This window comes from Felis catus, chromosome D2, assembly GCF_018350175.1.
Source record: "Felis catus isolate Fca126 chromosome D2, F.catus_Fca126_mat1.0, whole genome shotgun sequence".
In the NCBI taxonomy this organism is placed as follows: domain Eukaryota; kingdom Metazoa; phylum Chordata; class Mammalia; order Carnivora; family Felidae; genus Felis; species Felis catus.
The window spans coordinates 35,508,332-35,530,693 of NC_058378.1; the positions used below are offsets into that span (position 1 = coordinate 35,508,332).

At 38.2% G+C, this 22,362-nt stretch overlaps 1 protein-coding gene across 6 annotated transcripts in view; it reads left to right on the plus strand.

The window, feature by feature from the left end:
* The first annotated feature begins 1,401 nt into the window (after nt 1-1,401).
* Nucleotides 1,402-22,362, plus strand: part of SAMD8 (sterile alpha motif domain containing 8) — a 75,687-nt gene continuing 54,726 nt past the window's right edge. Inside the window, exons 1-3 of one of the 6 annotated variants that reach the window (XM_045040187.1) lie at nt 1,538-1,651; nt 5,311-5,368; nt 12,785-12,827. Coding sequence is in view for 2 of the 6 variants with exons in the window: in XM_019813332.3 (XP_019668891.2) it covers nt 1,478-1,651; nt 2,258-2,287 (204 nt within the window). In the remaining 4 variants the exon portion in view is untranslated. Of the gene's footprint in view, nt 1,652-2,257; nt 2,288-5,310; nt 5,369-5,996; nt 6,176-12,784; nt 12,828-22,362 lie in introns of those variants that run through there. The other 5 variants (XM_019813332.3, XM_006937907.4, XM_006937908.4 and 2 more) reach the window with 5 other exon arrangements.

Sequence of the window (22,362 nt, forward strand, 5' to 3'; positions counted from 1 at the left end):
CGGCCAAGAAAGAATCCTTGAAGACATCTTTGGTGCAAAAAGGTGATTTTATTAAAGCCTGGGGACAGGACCCTGGGCAGAAAGAGCTATGAAGAGTGACTGGTTATATACTATGGAGTTGGGGGAGGTAAAGTCCAGAGGAAGTTTCTTAAAGAGATTTCCATACGCTAAGACTCACAGATTACTGAAGGCCTAGCTATTGTCAAACTAAAGTTGTTTTTCCCTCTAGCAAAGCATTATCTTTAAGACAGTAGGGAGTTCCTGGAGATAAAACTATTGATAAGATTGCCTTTTTCTTGTAATTTGTAAAATGATGGAGAGTCTCAGTTTAATTTGTTTTCTTTTTTTTAATGTTTATTTATTTTTGAGAGAGAGAAACAGAGAGTTGGTGGGGGAGGGGCAGAAAGAGAGGGAGACACACAATCCGAAGCAGGCTCCAGGCTCTGAGCTGTCAGCAGAGAGCCCGTGGTGGGGCTCAAACCTACGGACCATGAGATCATGACCCGAGCTGAAGTCAGAAACTCAAGTGACTGAGCCACCTAGGTGCCCCTTGACCATTTGTTTACTGTCCTTTATTTTGTTCTCAGACAGCCTGGAAGTGCCTGAGGAATGTCACATATATCCCACGGGGGTGGGAGTGGGGGGTGTTGTTAGCTTGTGCTTTGCCCTCAGCTTGCCTTATGCTTCCTCATCAGTGGGAAGGCTCCCAACTGCCTCTGGCCTTGAGTCCAGCCTGAGGGTAAAGGCTACAGCAGGGCATCCCACGGGAGCAGTAGGCACTCTTGTCCCCTCCCCCCCAACCTGTCTCCATCCCATCAGAGCCTCCGAAGTCTGCCCTGCACTTGATGGGGAAGCAAGATCAAGGAGGGTTTGGAGCTCAGGTCACAGGTGGCTTTGGAGTTGGTTTCTGCCAATTCTAGGCCAGGTTAGGTACTTTCGGGTAATGGAATAGAAGAGTACAGAATCTTGTTAGATTTAAGAATACTGGCTTCGGCATGTATTAACTGCAGTACCTCAGGTAGGTTTCTTGGCAGTTCTGTGTTATAACACCCTGAGAGTTGGCACAAGGATTAAGTGAGATATTTATATAACATTTGGTATAAGCGCTGTCAGAAAGTAAAGGCAATAAATGGTAACAATGATCCCTGGATATTGGCTCTTTCAGAGGAGCTGGCTCCCTCCAAAGGAATTAGGTAATTTCTCGTTCCCAAACCCCACTTGCTAATCCCATAGGCCCCACCCCAACTTCACCAGGCCTTTATTTTCTCCCCCTTTGGCGTTGGGCCTGACGCATGCGCTCTCAGACTTCCTCGCTGCGGTTTTCCTTCCCCCAGCCCAGCTTGAGTCCCGCGAACCTTCCGGTTTGGGCCCCACCCCCGCCCGTAGGCTCCGCCTCCCTCCGGTACGGCCCCTCCTCCCGAAGCAGTTCCGGTTCGGATTCAAGTGGCTCCCGGCGCGGCAGAGACAGGCCGAAGCGATGCCTGCGCGCAGCCGCCACCGCCCCCGTCTCCACTCGGGCTCTCCTCCCCGGGCTCCGCCCCCGCCGCTCGAGGAGCTTCACTCCGGCGAGGCCCGGAGGGCCCGGGATTCCGACAGCGGCTCGGACGCCGACTCGGAGTTGGGTCGGGGGAGCCCGACCCGGACCGCAGAGGTGAGCGGCAGCTGAGCCTGACGAGAGGGGGGTTTGGGGTCGCCTGCAGCCGAGGGTGAGTTGGGAGTCAGGGGCGGAGCCGGGGCTCCCAAGGACTGGGGTCTGGAGGGGCCACAGGAGACGGTTGAGGGAGCCTGGAGAGTCGGCTCTAGAATGGAATCTGTGGGAAATGGAGGCTGTTGAGCCGAGAGCCTGAGGTGAGGTGGGAGAGTGGGAGACTGAGGGAGAGATGGCTTTGAAGAGACAAGGGCTTGGAAGGTTTTGAGAGCCGAATAGTGAGGGAAGCAGATCGAAGGGGTCCCGCGTGAATGCGGGACTGGAGAAAGAGATGCTCCGGGATTTGGCAGTGGGGGCGAGGCACCGTAGGAGCCAGAACACGGTCAGTGTTGCTGCCTGGCGAGCGACGGAACCCGGGTGTGAATGATGAGGTAGCTGACCAGAGTCGGGGGGTGGTGATAATTAGGGGAAGGATTTAGGTTTGATTGGAAAAGGGAGGGGCTGTCCGCTAGGAAGTCGTCTGACCTAAAGGGCCTTAAAAAGAGAAACGGGGTCAAGAAAGAAAAAGAGCCCTGGGGGATCTAATTTAGGGCTTTGGCATTTTCACAGGTGTCTTTGAAAACGTCGAAGATCACTAGGGTAATGTGCTTGGATAATGGGGCTTTCTCATTTGTGAATAGGGGATCGTTTTAATAATCTGGGGCGGTGTTGAACATTGATTTGCCGTAAAGACTGGGGGGGAAGTAGTAAAAAGGAAGTGATGTTTGGAAAAGATAGTGAAGGGGGTGATTCTGAACATAAAGGTATCATTTTGGGTTTTTTACTAACAGTAATAGCGTGTTTTTGTCTTTGTATTTTTTCTTCAAGTTTACTTTAAATACCAGACAAGTTTAGATCTTTAAAAAAGAAGAGATTTAATACGTTACCATTAAATTAAAAAAAAAAAAAAACCTCAAAACAAGAATTTGGACGCTTAGGTTTTACAGAGACTCAGTATTGACTGGTTCTGCTTTGACAATTTGAGTTGACACATTATTTTGACCACAGGGTAAAAATATGATCAATGCAGGTTAAAAGGGTTATAAAACTGCAGTTCACCCTTGCACACCAGGAGGTTGGAAGCATGCAGTCATAATCCCCTATAACTCTTGACTCCACAAAAACTTAGCTAATAGCCTGTTGACCAGGAGCCTTACTGATAACATAAACGATTAACACATTTTGTATGTTATTTGTGTTATATACTGTATCCTTATAGTAAAGTCAGCTAGAGAAAAGAAAATGTTAAAATCATAAGGAAGAGAAAATAAATACATTTACAGTACCGTATTTATCGGGAAACAAGTCTGCATATAAGTGGACCTGTGCAATTCAAACCCATGTTGTTCAAGGGCCAGCCGTCTACGTGAAATCACTGCAGCCCAGGAGTACCAGCTCTTTCTCTCACCCGTAGCTCCAGGATTGGAGTCACCTCTTGAAAATTGGAGAAGTTCTTTTGATACATTTGCAGGACCAGTATTAATGCAATTTTGTGTATCTTGTATAAATAATATTTTTAGGAGAGTAATCTAGAAGAATAAGAAATAGAGGATGCTTGTAGTTGTCAGTAAACAGAACTGGGATAGGTGGGTACACAAATGCTTTTTATGGAAGACAGTACCAAAAGAATAATTGTGCCAGAAAAATAATGATTGCAATACTTATGTTCACTTTAGTAAAAGTAAGTTAATTTCCTTTTGTAATTGTTAAATTATAACATGGCTTCAAGAAGTCTTTGACTTCAGCTATGTTTCATATGTTGTTTTACTTTTGCAACTCCTTATTTGACTGTATGTTTTGCACATTTGTTGGCCATTTCAAAACAAACTTTTGATCAAGTGTTTCTTCTCTAAACAGGTATCTACTATTTAATCTTCATGCAGTGAAAATGTACTTTATTGAAAAAACTTTTCAATTAGCTTATGTATATAGACTGTCATCTTCAAATGCTTAGTGGACTAGTAATTATTTCTTCAAAGGAGAGATGAATTCTTTGCTTTAACTGTTGTCAAAAGATTAACTCCCTTTTAACTTAATACAAAAGATATTTAGTTGGAAGTTACGTAGTATTACTATTGCTTATATCTCTGTTTACCCTCACCAGACAGATTTCTCTAAAGACCTTGCCTTTATACTTAGCTCTAAATAAAAGTCTTGGCATTTAAAAATTTACTGAATGGATCTGAAATAGAACTCTTTCTAAGGTTACATCTTAATATTGCTATAACATTAAAGAAACTATTAAATCGAATTGTATAATTTTTAATGTTTATTTATCTTGGGGGGGGGAGGGGCAGAGAGAGAGGGGAAACAAAGAATCCAAAGTAGGCTCCAGGCTCTGAACTGTCAGCACAGAGCCCGATGTGGGGCTCCAACTCACAAACTGCGAGATCAGGACCCCTGCCAAAGTCAGACTAACTGACTGAGCCACCCAGGCACCCCTGGAGTTGTATAATTAACATATTAAATGCCTAATGGTTACTTTTGTTTCCCTTTGACAGTTCTCACTGTCCCTTAGTTGTAAAGAAAATCAGTTTTGTGGTAGAGCATTTTCCCTAAAACCAGAAGAAGCCATCATGACCACAGTGGCAGAACTTGCAGATATACTTAAATAAATCCATTTTTGTTTATTTTTTTAAACTTATTTTATTTTTACTATTTGTTTATCACAGATAAATCAGTTTTGATTTCAGTAGTACTCTCTGCATTCTGTAAAAACTCTCACATTGCACAACTACTTGTAAAAATGCATTTTGCTAACCACTAAATCCTCAATGCGTTTTCAAAACTTTGCCATAGTTGATTTGGAAACATTTTCATGGCTTTTCTGAGAATTGAAATTTAAACACTGTTTTTGAGAAATTGTTGAATCGCAGATGTTCTAATGAATATTATTATTTTGTCTTATAAGAATGACCATATTAAGTGGACATTCTTTGAAAATTCTTACCTTCTGGCCTGATGTAATATATGGTGTTACGTAGTGTGAATCTAACACAGCCATTAATCATGACAGTAATTCTTACTTTAGGTTTTACTGTCCTCTTACCTTTGAGAAATCCAGAAGTTAACAAAAATTGGAGAGCATGGACCAGGCACGCTTGGAGAACAATTCAGTGTTTACATGCTGCCTCTGTCACTGGTTGGTAATTTGTCACATGAGTATTGGATATGAATTTGTGACAGACTTGTGTGAATATTCCTAGGCTCCCCCCCCCCCCCACCATATACACAGCACTGTCATCACTGGATCTTAAGCTTAACCTTCTAGTTGAGTCTAGACTTCATGTCTCCATATTGAAGTGTTCTGTTACTTCCCTACACATTGGGTCTTCCTGGTAATAAAATCACTTCAGTACAGAATGTAACATAATATGAGTTTATCTTTGCTCTTGCTTAGGAATGTAGAAACTAGGAAAACTTGGTTACAATAGTTCCATCACAGTCTTTCACCATAAAATAGTTTTTATCATGTGTACCTCAAAAGACTGTTGTGGAGTCAGTGACCTATATTTATATTTGTCTTAAATTTTTATTGTGGGCTTAGGTGAGTAATTGTCGCAGTGGACAAGAGAGGTAGTATCTAATATCTTGATCCTTTGTTCTCTTAAAATTCTTGACAGGTAAGACATTCTATCTAGTAGGAGGTGAGAACCACGAATTCTGCTAATTTCAAATCTTGTAAGTCATGCTGTATCACTGAGTTATTGAAAATGTCTGCAAATTGGTTTTGCTTTGGAACTTCGAGACTAAATTAAATCAATGTCAGTTTTATCAATGTAATATTGTCATGAAAGTCAAAGATTGCCAAAACTATACATTAAATTTTGAGTCCAAATTCAGTATATTTTCACAGTATTGTGATGGGTTTTGAAATCTTGAGCCAGTTTCTCATTTTCCATCATGTTGATTTGATTTGGAGGTGTAGCATATTTAGAAATAAAGATTTTGCCAATCAATATATCAAACTACTCATCTTTCCAAATATCATTTTAGTGATTAGAATAAGAATTAGAATTTATATACTTCTTTGCTGGTATATTTCTTTGTACTGGCATGCAGCCAGATCAAGAACCCCTCATCAAATTTACTACTAAATTATCATCATTGTGTAAAACATTTTACTGCAACTGAGGGTTTAAACTGAGCAATATTGTCTAATTAGATTCTTACTCATTGAGCTGTGATGGTTCTGGATGTGGTATAGAATTAGATGCATCCTGCCAGTGGGAGTCTTAGTTTAAAGGCAAGTTGGAGCCAGAAAAAGTGTGGGTTCTTTGGTGTACATGACAATTTTTTTTTTTAATAGCATATGAGATTGCATGATCTGGACAGCAAAAAACGTCCCTGAACTGAAGTGCAGCCAAAAGAATGATGATGTAACTAAGAAGGCAATTTAATTTCTTCAAATGTGCTGCATCAAACTCTACTGCTCAGAAGTAGGACATAACAAAATAGTAAAGAATCACTGCTGGAGTTTCAAAAATGGTTGGTAGAAATTGGTTCAGGGTCTTTGTAACTTTTGAAATTATACCAGATTTCATAGATGTTTTGGAAACAATGCTCTGTGCTTAAGAAGGTAAACGGGGCATCTGGGTGGCTCAGGCGGTTAAGTATCCGATTCTTGATCTGAAGCATGATCTCACTGTGAGTTTGAGCCCCACATGGGGCTCTCTGCTGTCAGCACAAAGCCTGCTTCAGATCCTTTGTCCCCCTCGCTCTCTGCCCCTCCTCCACTCATGCTCTCTCTAAACAATAAATAAACAAACGTTAAGAAAAAGAAAGAGAAAATTTGATGAAAAGATTTAAAAATAGGATTAAAAAATAAAAATGGGATTGGAAAAAAAGCTGCATAGTTCTAAATACTACAAACTGCAGAGCTAAATGCCCAAAGTAAACTTCATTCTTCTACATTATAGTTTAGTCTTCTTACTTTCATAAAAGTTAATTTTATGCTCTGGCTTATGGATCTGCAAACTGATAGAATTTGTCTGTATTAAATGTATAATAAGTAAGCTTTATTAGGTAAAATTGGATTTAATGTTATTTTAGCTTGGGGCGCCTGGGTGGCGCAGTCGGTTAAGCGTCCGACTTCAGCCAGGTCACGATCTCGCGGTCCATGAGTTCGAGCCCCGCATCAGGCTCTGGGCTGATGGCTCAGAGCCTGGAGCCTGTTTCCGATTCTGTGTCTCCCTCTCTCTCTGCGCCTCCCCCGTTCATGCTCTGTCTCTCTCTCTCCCAAAAATAAATAAACGTTGAAAAAAAAATTAAAAAAAAAATGTTATTTTAGCTTGAGTTTAACTATAATGTTTAATTGTTTTAAGGAGAATATATTTACTATATAATTTTTAAAAATCTCTTCCCCTCTTTTGTAAAAAAATTTTTTAATGATTTGTTTATTTTTGACAGAGAGCATGCACAAGCTGGGGAGGAGGGTGGGCAGAGAGAGGGAGACACAAAAACCGAAGCAAGCTTCGGATTCCATGTTGTCAGCACAGAGCCTGACACAGGGCTCAAACGCACGAACTGGGAGATTGATGACCTGAGCTGATGAAGTCCAGCGTTTAACCAACTGAGCCACCCAGTCACCCTTCTTCCCCCTCTTTTTTGTCTTGGGATATGGTCACTTGGAAATTATAATTTAAAAAAATTTTACTGTATGCCAAATCAGTAATAACTTTCAAAAACAGCACATTTTGTATTCATGAATCAGGTTTAATCAATTCTAAATTCCTTTAGAGGAATTTGAATGTATGGTTTTTGAAGACAATATATAGTTTTTAAATAAGACAGTTACTTCAGGTTATACTCTAGTATTTTAGATTACACATGATCGAGTGAAACTACAAGAAAAATCCAGCATATTTAAATTACTATCATCATATGAACCTCAACATTGGTTCTGAAAACACACAGAAAGTAAAGTTTTTGGGGCACCTGGGTAGCTCAGTCAGTTAAGCATCAGACTCTTGGTCTCAGCTTAGGTCTTGACATTAGGGTCGTGAGTTTGAGCCCTGCATTGGGTTCTGTGCTGGGCACGAAGCCCACTTAAAAAAAAAAAAGTAAAGTTTTCATTTTGTTCATATATCCTTTGTATTCTAAAGATTGCATAATGATAACTTGAAAGTCATTTTGGTCTCTTATGTGTTTGTATAATTAAGACCACCAGGATGGTTTGTCTATTTCCAGTTATTGGTACCTCTCACTTTTTTTTTTTTTAAGTTTATTTATTTTTTTAGAGAGAGAAAAGGAGAGACAGAATCCCAAGTAGGAGATTCTCAGGGATTCTCCATGCCGACAGCAGAGAGCCTGACTTGGGGCTCAGTCTCACAAACTGTAAGATCATGACCTAAGCCGACATCAAGTGTCAGAAGCTTATCCAACTGAGCCACCCAGGTGCCCTGTGCCTGTCACTTTAGGAAAATTTCCCAAGTTAATTGTTAAGGTATAGAAGTACTTTTTTTTTTTTTTTTTTTAAGATTTTATTTTTAAGTAACCTCTACAGCCAGCGTGGGACTTGAACCTACATTCCTGGGATGAAGATTCTCATGCTCCACCGACCAACCAGGCACCCCTAGGAGTACTTTTAGATGTCAACAATAATCAATTATCATCAACCTATAACATATTTTTTAAAATATTCATATACTCCTGTTGAAATATTTTTTATTTAGTTAAACTTGATATTAAGGAAGTTTTTATATGAGAAACTCAGGTTGAGTTGAAGTCTACACCGATTAATTGGAATCACTATTGTTATTTTACTTTTCAGTTTGTTCTTTGATCACATTGTTGTTTCCCTGAAAGGTAATTCCATCTTGAGCAAAACCTTAATAAGATTTTACAGCTGTTTTCAAATATTCATAAGTATTTCATATTAACCCAAAGGTTAAGAGTGGGTTTGGGGGTACCTGGGTGGCTCAGTCGGTTAAGTGTCTGATTCTTGATTTCAGCTCAGGTCACCATCTCACAGTTTGTGAGATCCAGTCTCATGTCAAGCTGAGCTCTGCGCTGAGCTTGGAGTCTGGTTTGGATACTCTCTCTCCCTGCCTTTCCCCTGCTCGCTTGCTCTCTTTCTCTCAAAATAAATAAATATACATTAAAAAAAAAAAGAGTGGGTTTATTAGTTGATAGGTGACTATCCTAATGATTTAATTTCAGGCCTAGCACAATACTGGCAGAAAGAGGAGTTAGTGAGGATGGCAGTATTAGCTTATATTTACTGAGCATTATTACAAAAGCATTACATGTTTTTGTCCATGTAATCTTAATAAGCCTGTGGAGTAAGAGCTAGTATTCTCTCCATTTTGCAGATAAAAATAATGAGGCCCAAGGAGGTTAAGTAACTAATGCAGGGTCACATAGCTGTGAGTTGTAAATCCCTGATTTGAATCTAGGCAGTTTGATTCCAGAGCCAGCATTCTTAACTGCTATGCATTCTGGGTTATTTGTTGAATTCTGTTGCAGAATAGCTTTCTGAAATTTATTTCACTCTCAAGCCTTTGTTTCTTAAGCTGTCAGTTGAGGAATTGTACTAAATCTTCCATTCAGGTCATTTCCAATTCTACCATTTTAAGAATTCTGTCATCCTGATTTACAAAACATTGTATGTTTAATATTTCTGATTAGGTTCTGTTCGTAATCTCTTGATCTCTTAAAGTACAAAGGTTAAGTCATTTTCCAAAGTCACACTGGTAATGGGTGATGGTGCTGGATCTGCAATTAGATATTTTTTTGGACCTCTTGGGCTTGTTAGTTGCCTCACTGTTTCTTTTATTTAGTGTATATATGCATACGTAGATTAATAATTGAGTTTAATTGATTTTCTTTCTTAATTTTCTATTCATATCTTATTTGTGTGATATGCTTCAAACAGGGAGAGATAATATTGTTTTCATTTTCTTTAAAGAGTCTTTTCTCTTTGGTTATCAACTATTATATGCTTATTGTATAAAATTTAGAAATTTTAGAAATGTTTAATGTAGATAGTGAAGGAGTCCACTGGAGAACTCTTAATAGTTTGACATTTTACTTATTTAAAGATACATACATATGATGCATCTGCTATTTTTTAGGACATTTTGCTCCTTTAAATTTTTTTTTAACTTTTATTTTGAAATAATTAAAGATTCACAGTATGTTGTGTAGATAGTACAGAGAGATCCCACATACCTTTCACTGGTTATATCTTACATATTTATAGTACAATATCAAGGCCAGGAAATTGACATTGGTTCAAAAGGTGTGTGTAGTTGTGTGTTACTTTAGCATGAGTAGATTTGTGTAACCATTGCACTGATTAAGATATAGAGGGGCACCTGGCTGGCTCAGAAGAGTATGCAACTCTTGAGTTCAAGCCCCACATTGGGTGTAGTAGTGATTACTTAAACAAATAAATTTTAAAAGTTAAAAAAAATTTTTTTTTTTAAATATAGAATTATTCCATCACTATAAGGATCTCCCTTGGGTTACCCTCCACCCTCAATACGTACTCTTTCCTGTGTTCCACCTGTATAATTTTGATATTTTGAGGATATTACAGAGGGAATCATACTGTATATGACCATTTGAGATTGGATTTTTTCCAAATACCACAATGCCCTTGAGATCCATCTACTTATTGTATGTATTCATAGTTTATTAATTTTTATTGCTAAATAGTATTCCATGGTATAGATGTACCACAGTTAAACTGTTCACATATTATGGGATATTTTGTTTTTATACACCTTTCAGCTATTAAAAGTGATAAAGCTGGGGATATTTGTATACAGGTTTTTGTGTGAACCTTAGTTTTCATTTTTCTTGGATAAATGCCCAGAAGTACAGTTGCTCGGTTGTATGGTAAGCGTATGCTCAGATTTTAAAGAAATTGGCCAAACTACCATCCAGCATGGCTGTACAATTTTACTTTCCCCCAGCAGTGTGTGAGAGGTCCAGTTTCTCGCATCCTTGACAGCATTCCATATTGTAACAATTTATACCTCATCATGGTCTTAATTTGCATTTCCCTAGCAGCTGGTGATGTTGAACATCTTTTCATGTGCTTTTTTGCCATTCATACATCTTTTTTGATGACATGCCTGTTCATGTCTTTCACCGATTTTAATTAGATTTTTAGTTTCTTATTGTTGAATTTTAGGAATTCTTTGTATGTTCTAGGTTTGAGTTCATCCAGGGAGTAATAGTGAAAAGTATGTCTACTCCATCTTCCCACAAGCAGAAGTCCACATATGCTCTTTTTAAAAATGTACTTGTCAGAGGCGCCTGGGTGGCTCAGTCGGTTAAGCGTCCGACTTCAGCTCAGGTCATGATCTCGTGGTCCGCGAGTTCGAGCCCCACGTCAGGCTCTGGGCTGATGGCTCAGAGCCTGGAGCCTGCTTCCGATTCTGTGTCTCCCTCTCTCTCTGCCCCTCCCCCGTTCATGCTGTGTCTCTCTCTGTCTCCAAAATAAATAAACGTTAAAAAAAAAATTTTTAAAAATAATAAAAATGTACTTGTCAGAGGGGCGCCTGGGTGGCTCAGTTAGTTAAGCATCCGACTTTGGCTCAGGTCGTGGATTCGAGCCCTGTGTCTGGCTCTGCACTGCTGGTGCAGAGCCTGCTTGGAATTCTCTCTCTCTCTCTCTCTCTCTCTCTCTCTCTCTCTCTCTCTCTCTCTCTCTCTCTCTCTCTCTCTCTCTCTCTCTCTCTCTTTCTCTCTCTCTTTCTCTTCTCTCTCTCTCTCTCTCTTTCTCTTCTCTCTCTCTCTCTCTCTGTCTTTGCCCTTTCCCCACTTGCACTCTGTCTCTTTCAAAATAAACTTAAAAAAAAAGTATTTATCAGAAAGAATGCTGTTACTGCCATTTTTTCATCTGCTGTCGTATTTCCTTCATCTCTTGCCTCTATTTTTTTTAATTTTCTTTCAATTTTTTTAATGTTTATTTATTTCTGAGAGAGACACACAGTGTGAGTGGAGGAGGGGCAGAGTGAGAGTGAGACACAGAATCTGAAGCAGGCTCCAGGCTCAGAGCTGTCAGCACAGAGCCCGACACGGGGCTCAAACCCATGAACTGTGAAGCCTCTATTTTTAGAAGCTATTTCCTTCATTTAGTCTGTTAAATACTTTTATGCTAGCTTCATCCCTCACAGTCTGTTTTACACTTTCTGACAGCTATTCTCCTTAAAGCACACTTATTATGTCATCCTCTTACTCAGAAATCTCTAGTGGTTCCCCATTGTCTATAGAATACCCTTAACTTGGTGGGGCACCTGGGTGGCTCAGTCAGTTAAAGCCTCTGACTTTCGCTCAGGTCATGATCTCACGGTTTGTTGAGTTCAAGCCCCACACTCTCTGCTGTCCGTGGAGCCCGCTTCAGATTCTCTGTCCCCCTTTCTTTCTGCCTCTTTCTTTTTCTTTCTCTCTCTCTCAAAAGTAAATAAACATTAAAAAATTTTTAAAAGAATATCATTAACTTGACAAACGTTTCCATGATCTAGCCCCAATTTATATTTTCAGCTTAATATCCCAGTAGTCCTTTGTGCCCTGTGAACACTAATAGTTCTCCATTGTTTTCTGTCTTCATACCTTTGCTCATACAATTTTCCTCTATTAATGTACTTTTTTTTTAACTTTTTTTTTTTTTTAATGTTTATTTTTGAGAGACTGAGAGAGACAGAGCACAAGCAAGGGAAGGGCAGAGAGAAAGGGAGACACAGAATCTGAAGCAGGCTCCAGGCTCTGAGCTGTCAGCACAGAGTCCAACGCGGGGCTTGAACCCACGAACCATGAGATCATGACCTCAGCTGAAGTCGGACGCTTAACCGACTGAGCCACTCAGCTGCCCCTTTGTTAGTGTACTTTTATTTTTCCGTCTCTGTTCACAGCTTCACCCTTCCTTAAAGGCTCAGCTCAGATGTCACTTCCAAGAACTCTTCTGATCTCACCAACTGGAAATAACCTCTCTTTCCCTTAACTTCCTAATTTTTTAAACAAGTTTCATAAGTAACCACTTTATTAGTGTTGTTTTAAGGATTAAGTGAACTAATGTATATAAATAGCAGCTGTAATTTGTTTTACCTTTTTTTCATAATGACTTTCTTTAATATCCCTTTCTAGACTAAAAATCATTGAGGCCAGGATCTGTTTCATATTTATCTAGGTAAGTGCTACATTGCCTAGTGAGATACTCTTCACGTAGTATGTGCACAGTAAATATTTAATAGGTGAACAAACATAACATGAAGGCATTTTAATACTGTCTATATCCCCAGTGCCTTATTACCTGACATCTGGATATAGCAGACAGTAAATGTTTGAGCCTGTACAGTGCAAATTTGTGATTCAAAAAGCTTCCATCATTAAGCAGTCTCATTGATGTAATCTTTATGTAATGTAACTGAAAACCTTTGATAAATTCCTCTGCTGATAACTAGAAAATATTTAATGTTTATGAGATTCAATCCCTACAGAAGTACAAGAACCCTCAGCTTATGTGAGGTGGTGTGGTGTAGTGAGAAAGAACATGGACTTTGAAATGAGATTGCCTGGGTTGGAAACCTGTCTGTACTAGTTAGTAGTACAAGTTTATCTTGGGCAAGTTATTTAACCCATCTGTTTCAGTTATCTCATCTGTAAACTGAGGAAGATGATAATGCCTACTTTATGTGGTTGTGAGAATTATATGAACATACAAGTAAAACACTTAGAGCACTTTCTGGCCCTTCATAAATGTCTTAAGGTGGTAGCTAATCTAATTATTGCCTGTTGTTACTTCCTAAAAATGTACTGAACACAGTTCAGAAATCAAAGAGTGTGTGAGTTAGGACATACATTCTTTTAAAGAACAACACTCTGCAGAGATGGAATATCTTGTACCTGCACATCCTGCCTGCTGTATTCCTCTTCCAGTAGGTGTTGATTGGGTAACTGATAATCCTGTTCACCTCATTGTACTAATCATACAAAAGTCAAAGAAACAAGTCTTCCAGGGACTTTTTACTGAAAAAGGATTATGAGTTCATATCAAGGAACAGTACATACTTTTGTCTTCTTCCTTTGAAGAATATGATAACTGAGTTTTTTTGGTTCTGGTTGAATATGCTTCCCTATTTTGTGCAGTTAATTCTTCTGAGGTGATATACCATTAATTTTGTCTTCATGGACAAATTAAAATGGCTATTTAACATTTCCTATATTACTTTGAATCTTGAGTCTGTTTTTATCAATTTAGCAGTCCTCTAAACTTTTTCCAAAATTACTGTCATTCAAATTTTTTTAAAACAAGTGAATGCTACAATCTACTTTTGTATAATACTTGAAGAATGCATACAGTGATTCGATTCATATAAAAGAAAAACAAGCAAAACTAAACTATATTGTTTATGAATATATGCTTAGGTACTGAAACTATAAAGAAAAACAAGGGATTATCACAAAGACAGGTTTGTAGTTCCCCTGGGGGAAAGAACAGAGTTGTTCATTGGGATACTAGGCTGGTGACATGGTGGTTATAAAATAAGGGAAATTAATAGTTGCCTGAAATGAAAAGATTTTTTGAAATCCAGCTATTTGTTTGTATTATTATTACGTGTATGTACCTGATTTTGGTACCTAAATAGTTAGCCTAGATTTCCCAACAAATAATGAGGAAAATGTATTATTTCTATCTGTAAAAGGATCTCTTAACAAAAGTTGAAAGTTTTATAATGAAGAAGCTGTATTACAAGTCACCTCCAAATCATCTGGATCTTACTTCTAGTATGTATTTTTTTATTCTGAAGATATTTTGGTCTTGAGAGTGATTAGCTAGTCTCATTTGACATCTTCAGTTTTTGGGGGTTTTATTAAGTTTTATTTTGAGAGAGAGAATCCCAAGCAGGCTCCACATTATCAGCACAGCTTGATGCGGGGCTTGAACCCACCAACTGCCAGATCATGATGTGATCTGAATGAATTTGGACACTTAACCAGTTGAGCCACCCAGGCGCCCCTTGGGATTTTAAATTCAAGACCTACATTGGGTGTAGAGATTACTTAAAAATAAAATCCTAGGGGCTCTTGGGTGGCCAGTCTGTTGAATGACTGACCTCAGCTCAAGTCATACATAATTTCACAGTCCGTGGGTTCAAGCCCTAAGTCAGGCTCTGTGCTGACAGCTCGGAGCCTGGAGCCTGCTTTGGATTCTGTGTCTCCCTCTCTCTCTCTGCCCCTTCCCTGATATCACTCTGTCTCTCTCTCTCTCTCTCTCAAAAATAAACATAAAAAAGGAGGAGAAATAATATATATTCTTAACAATAAATAAATATAAAAATTAAAATAAAATCTTAAAAAAATAATGAATAAAATAAAACATAAAACAGGTCCAGTCAGACAGAGTCCCCAAAGCAACTAGGCAAAGATGAAGCAGGAATTATTATTACAATTATTGCTATTAATATTATTATTATTATTAAATCACATGTGAAATCATCCTGGACAGTGTCTGATCTATAATAGATGTTCATAAATATTAGTTTCCTTCTATTAGCTTTTTCTTTGCCTCCTCATTTTATAGATAAGGTATTGAGATGCCAAGAAGTTTAGATTGTTTTAAATCACCTAAAAGGTTAATTAATGTTGTTGAAATTGAGCTCCAAGAATGTTGACAACCAATTCACTGCTCTTCACCATATCATGCTACTTTTCTTTTAAGTTAAAGGACAGGTTGAAAATAAAGCTCTTAAATCCTACCAGGAATTTATAGACTTAATATTTATTATAGATTTTTATTTTTTTTTTAGCTTTCTTACTATGTTTTGAAGACTTTTTTCCTTATAATTATCAGAAATATATAAATTGTGGGGGCACCTGGGTAGCACATTCAGTTAAGTGTCCGACTTCAGCTCAGGTCATGATCTCATGGTCTGTGAGTTCGAGTCCTGCGTCAGGCCCTGTGCTGACAGCTCAGAGCCTAGAGCCTGCTTCAGATTCTGTGTCTCCCTCTCTCTCTGCCCCTCCCCCACTCATGCTCTATCAAAAACATGAATAAACATTAAAAAAAATTTTTTTAATATATAGATTGTGGGTAAATTTATTTAAGTTTATTTATTTTTGAGAGAGAGAGAAAGTGTGCACATGTGTGAGCACATGCGGAGGAGGGGCATAGAGAATTCCAAGCAGTCTCCACACTGTCAAGCAGATTGCAACACAGCTCTGAACCCACGGAACATAAGATCATGCCTGAGCCAAAATCAAGAGTCAGATGCTCAACCGACTGAGCCACCCAGGCACCCCAAATTGTGGGTACATTTGATCAGTTATTTAAAATAATAAAAAGTTTCTGTTTCCTGGGTGCTAGGATATTATAAACAGACTCTGAAGGATTATTTTTAGTATAAACTAAATGCAGTTTTTCTTAATATATATATCAGTAGTCAACCCTAGAGTGTGATATGTCTTTACCTGCAGTTCTGTGTATAGGTATAGTTTATTCAGTTGTATCATGTAGATTTTTATATAGGAGAAACAGCTGCTCAACACAGAATCAACATATAATGGATGAAATAAGATATGTGTGAAAGAACTTGAAAGATTAAATGTTAGCTAAGCCAGAAGTAGAAGAACAAGCAGAGTTAGATTGGATGGTCTGGTGTAGTGCTTCAGAATCACTTGGGGAGCTTTTAAAAAATGCAGATGTCAAGCTTCTCAGATTCTGATCCAGTAAGAAAGTTAAAAAAAAAAAGCATGGGAAGTAGAACAGGCATGTTTTGTTTTTTTTTTTTTTATTTCAGATTATTCTAATGTATAGCCAGGTTGAAAACCATTATTTATATTGATTCCATGGAGCATAGGCAAAGGAGGAGTCAAAGGTTTTTTATATCTACTGTGTGGAAAAGAGAGATAAACTGAGAGATGTAAACAACTTTTTCTAGACAGATACTCTGTGAGGCACAGACATTATACATTAAGTCTCATAAAAATGTTGCTTAAAATCATCTGCTTTTCTGTGCTTTGATTACTTACTCTATAAGTAACATTCTGCTTATTAAGTCAGCCTTCTAGATACTTCAGAGTTGTGAACAAATCTGCCTGGGACAAGATTCTTGAGTATTCTTTCTAGACACTTATGTGCCTAGTATTGGCATTCTAGTTTATCCATCAGTACCTTATATAAGTTTGCTTGTAGTCTCACTCAATTTGATCAACTCTAGGGTAATGACAAAAGATCAAGTTTTGAATCATTGAGGCTGATTACCAGATCCTGATTCCTATGGGTTTATCAAATTAGTGACCAGGGGTTGTCTCTTGGCAGTTAGACATTCTAAATTTGTTGATGTAAAACTGAAGCCCTGAAGAATTTGTAATAACATTTTATTATTAAAAATGTGCATAAATAAAGGGAAAATGTAAAATCTTTTTAAGACTATACATACTCTTAAGAATGAAATAGCCAGTGTAAAACAAGGTGTTTTGTTTTTAATAATCCTGTTTGGAAGGGCATTGGGGCAGTTATTTTGATTGCTACTTTGTTTTTGCACATTTATTTAATAATGCTTGTTGAGAACCTATTATGTGCTCATCATACAGGTCTTTGTAATATTCTTAGTAATCCCTACTATAGTCTCTAAAAATAAAAATAATCTAACATAAAAAATCTCTTAAGCTCTCCTGCTGCCCTAGGTGCTAGATAACTTTTTTTGCTAGATATATTCATGTTTTACTTTTTCTCCCCCTTTCTTTAATTTGTCGTGCTATTTGCCTCCTTTATTTTCTCCCCTGTGGGCTTCACAGTAGGCAGTCTGGTGCACCCAAGCCCACAGCCTCCTCACTTTTCCTGTACTCCCAGGAGACCTATGGCTGGCTAGAAGACGTGGGGGACCTGTCTACTTTCTTATTCTTAATAGATAGAGTTGAACCTATTTAATAGATGAAATGACCAGATCAGAGCCTTTGTTGTGTTTAAATTATCAATGGAACATTTTACTGCTTCATCTTTTTCCATTGGCACAGTGTGCTTGGTTGAGAAAAAAATATGTTGTACAGCTTATTGAAATAAAACAAGTCATTCATTCCAAAGATAATGCAAGAGTATGTGCATTTAATGAGGGGGGAGGGGGACAGATGAAACCATATCCTGCTTAATTAATTTCCCAGGAAGTTGAAATAGCATAAATTTATTTGCCTTACCTAGAATTGAACTAGAATGTGGACCTTGTGAGCAAGCTTGAAGCCTTTAACCTTAGGTACTTCACTTGCTTTGAAAGATGACAGTTTGGAGCACCTGGGTGGCTCAGTTGGTTGAGTGTCCCAACTCTTGATTTCAGCTCAGGTCATGATCTCATGGTTGGTGGGATCAGGCCCCATGTCAGGCCTCTGTGCTAAGAGTGCAGAGCCTGCTTGGGATTCTCTCTTTCTGTCTCTGCCTCTCCCCTGCTCCCACATGCCTGCCCTTTCTCAAAATAAATAAGTAAACATTTAAAGAAGAAAAGAAAAGAAAGTTAACAACTGGGAAGATTGAATGGCCTGGCCTATACTGACATATTCAGGCGAGGTTCAATTACAAGAGATAGAAACTACTCTAGGCTCTGGGCTGGGCTGCTAGGAATGACTTCTGTAACAAGATTTGAACTTGTGTGCCAAAGAAGTGCTACCTTTGCCACAGTCATCAAAGGTATTAGAAGGCCGGCGTGGAACAATTTTAAGAATATACCATTTCAGAGCACCTGGGTGGCTCAGTCGGTTAAGCATCCGACTTCAGCTCAGGTCATGGTCTTGTGGTCCGTGAGTTCAAGTTCCACATCGGGCTCCGTACTGACAGCTCAGAGCCTGGAGCCCGCTTCAGACTCTGTGTCTCCCTCTGTCTCTTGCCCCTCCCCACTCATGCTCTGTCTCTCTGTCTCTGTCTCTCTCTCACAAAGAAATAAAAACATTAAAAAGTTAAAAAGAACATACCATTTCAACAACAAAACCAACTTGATTCAAAAATAGGCAAAGGACTTGAACAAACATTTCCCTAAAGAAAATATACAAATGTCCAGTAAGCACATGAAAAGATTCTCAACATCACTAATCATTATGGAAATCAAATAAAAACTACTTTACAGTTTACATCCACTAGGATGACTATTGTTAAAAAAAAAAAAATAAATAACAAGTGTTGGCAAGAGTATGGAAAAATTGGAACACTTGTACATTGCTGGTGGAAATGTAAAATAGTATAGCTACTTTGAAAAATGGTATGGTGGGCTCCTGGGTGGCTCAGTTGGTTAAGCAGCTGGCTTTGACTCGGTCATGATCTCACAGTTTGTGAGTTTGAGTCCTGCTTTGGGTGAGCCCTGCTTCTCTCTCCCCCCACAGTACTCTCTCAGTCCCTCATGAGATTTTCTCTTTTTCTCTCTCTCTTTCTCTGCCCCTTCTCACTTGCGCCATCTCTCTCTCTCTCTCTCTCTAAAAAAAAAAAAAGAAAAAGAAAAGAAAAAGAAAAATGGTGTGGTGATTCCTGAAAATAAAAAAAATTACCAAAGACTCAGCAATTCTACTTCTGAGTTTATACACCAAAGAAGCGAAAATAGGACTTGAACAGTTATTGTACAGCCGTGTTTATAGGAGCATTATTCACAATAGCCAAAAGTTGAAAGCAACTCATGTCTGTTGATGGATGAATGGGTAAACAAAATGTGATATATGTATATAATGAAATATTTTTTAAATGTTTGTTTATTTTTGAGATAGGCAGAGAGAGAGAGAATTCCAAGCAGGCTGTATGCTGTCAGCAGAGAGCCCGATGTGGGGCTCAAACTCATGAACCATGATGTGATCTGAAATCAAGGTTCAGGTTCAACCCACTGAGCCACCCAGGCGCCCCCATGCAACAAAATACTATTCAGCCTTAAAAAGGAAGGAAATTCTGATAACATGTTACAACATGGACTAACTTTGAAGACATTATGCTAAGGAAAATAAGCCAGACCCAGAAAGACAAATACTGTCTCACTTATATGAGGTACCTAGTGTCCAATTTATAGAGACAGAAAGTAGAATGTTGGTTGTTGTGGGGTGAGGAAGTAGGGGATAATGGGGGGGGGGGGTTATTGTTTAATGGATACAAAATTTTCACTTGGGATGAAGAAAAAGTTCTGAAAGTGGATGGTGGTGATGGTTGCACATCCATGTGAATGTACTTAATACTACTGTTCTGTACACTTAAAAAATTGTTAAAATAGTAAGTTTTATGTATGGTTTAACAAACATAAAACAAAGAACGTATCATCGTGTCTGATGCAGGCATTAGAAAGGCAGCATTGCTGCTCCACAATTGCAACTTCTTCCTTATACTCAACACTTAGTGACTGAAAACTGGAGAATTGTGCGCACATGCACACACACACACACACACACACACACACACACACACACATACAACACACACCCAACATTTACATCGTCTTGTCTTGTGGACAGCCAGAACTTCAGGAAAATGGCCCCTACTTCACTTACTGTTTTCCGTATCTCTTGTCAGAGAATCCACTTGGCCGAACCTAATTCACATTTAGAACTCTAGTTGCAAGGGATCCTGGGGAATAATTTTTTAGCTTTCAACCTCTGTAGTAGCAGAAAACAACTAGAGGGAGATTGGAAAAGATGCCAACTCATCAGTGCCAAATTCATCGTATCTGTCACAGACACTGAGTCAGTGTGATTCACGAAGGTAATGCTCCTTTCAGTTCAGTCATTTTCAGTGGGGGCCAGATTGTTCTGCAACTGGTCATACAGAGGTAGGGTGGAGCACACAAATGGTTTCAACAAGGAGGAGTAGGGAAAGAGTTCATTGATAATCATTATCTGCTTTTGCAGTTCTGGACTGGTTGTACTTTGTCAAGCCTAACATACAGTACTTGCAGTTTTAATAGAGAAGAACACAACTGAGTTATTTATATTATTGTGAAGAGATCTGGGTCATTCTAATGGGATGCATGAAAGGCTTGTTGATTGAGGAATAGCTATGCTACTGTTAAGAAATACCAAACTAAAGTTCTTATGATAAGGTTTTTTCATTTTATTAAGTATGGAGATAAAGTCATCTTTACAGTATATAGGCAATATACTGTAAGCTCTTTTGCTCTCAGGCTGGTGAAATCTCTAATTAGTATGAACCAAATTTGGAAAGAAAAGAAATATGCTTGTAAATAAAAGAGTTGATGTGCCGAAAATTGCATTTTTTATAGTTTTCAAAAATTGCTAACTGGAGTCCATCCATAAGATGCTTTTGTTCCCCTTTGTACAGAACAGTCAGCTCCTTTTGTTTATCTGTTATCTAGGACTTGGAACTCTGACTAATGCCTGTTAATAATGAGATTCTGCAGGAGTTGAATATTCTCTCAGTGCCTTTGATAATTCTTAATTGTTCATGATTTCAGAGTAAACCTCTTTAGAATTTTATCTCAAATGGGGATGTTTCCTTTATACATACCAATTAATGTTTTAGACAAGTACAAGCTTTTCATGCAGTGTTTTTTAATTGTGAATTAAGCTTTAATGACGTTAGTGGGGAAACACTTGAGTTTTTTTTGATAGTTACTTGACTCCTAGAAATCTTAAGTAAGGCACTACAGTACTATTTGTAATAGTAATAATATTGTGAACAATTGCCAACAATGGAGAGATGGACAAACTATTGTATAACCATTAATGGACTGTCCTTTTCAAAGGATAATTTAATAATATTAGACAGGATTCATGTAATAATGTTAAGGAAAAATGAGACAGAATTATCTATGGTATGATTTCTTTTTGTAGAAAATTCTGTGAGAGTTATACCAAATTACAAGCAGTAGTCTCAAAGGTAATTTTAAAATTTTATTTCTTCAATGAATATGTATTATTTTATGTATTTTCTGTCTTTTGAGTATAGAAATACATTGCTATAAAAGATTCAAACAATGCAGAAATTTACAGACTAAAAGCTATAAAGGTCCTTCAGTCTCCTACCTAGACAAATGAAATCCAGTTTATCAGTTTATTCTTTTATGGATTTTGCTTTTGGTGTCCTATCTAAGAAATCTTGACCTAACCTAAGGTAAGAAAGATTTTCTCTTGTGTTTTCTTCTAGGTGATTTATAGTTTTAGACTTCACACTTGGTCTGTGATGCATTTGGGGTTAATTTTTATATGTGGTGAGAGATATCGATTGATTTTTTTTGCATATGGATATCCATTTGTTCCAATACTATTTGATGAAGACTATCCTTTCTTCATTAAATTGCCTTTACATGTTTGTAGAAAAACAGGTATCTATCGATCTGTCTATCTATCTAGGTCTATTTCCAGATTCCCTGTTCTGTTCCATTGCTTTATTTATCATCATGCCACTACCACTTTGTCTTGATTTGGGGTAGATGATAGAATTCTAAAGTGGTCTCCAGTGACTGTTGTATAATAATAGAAGGGACCTGTAAATATGATGGGCAATCACTCCTGTGATTATGTTGTGTTAATGTGGCACAGTTGACTAAGAAACTAAGATTATTCTTAGTGGACCTGACTTAATCAGGCAAGTCCTTGAGAAGGAATGTGCTTTTCCAGGAGAGATTCCAGGTACAAGGGGAGTTCAACACAGGTGAAGCTGCTGCTTTTCAGAATAAGAAGAGGCAAGAACTGAGGGTGGTCACTAAGTTTATAGTAATTAGCTACATAGCGGTAGAAAATAATTGCTGTAT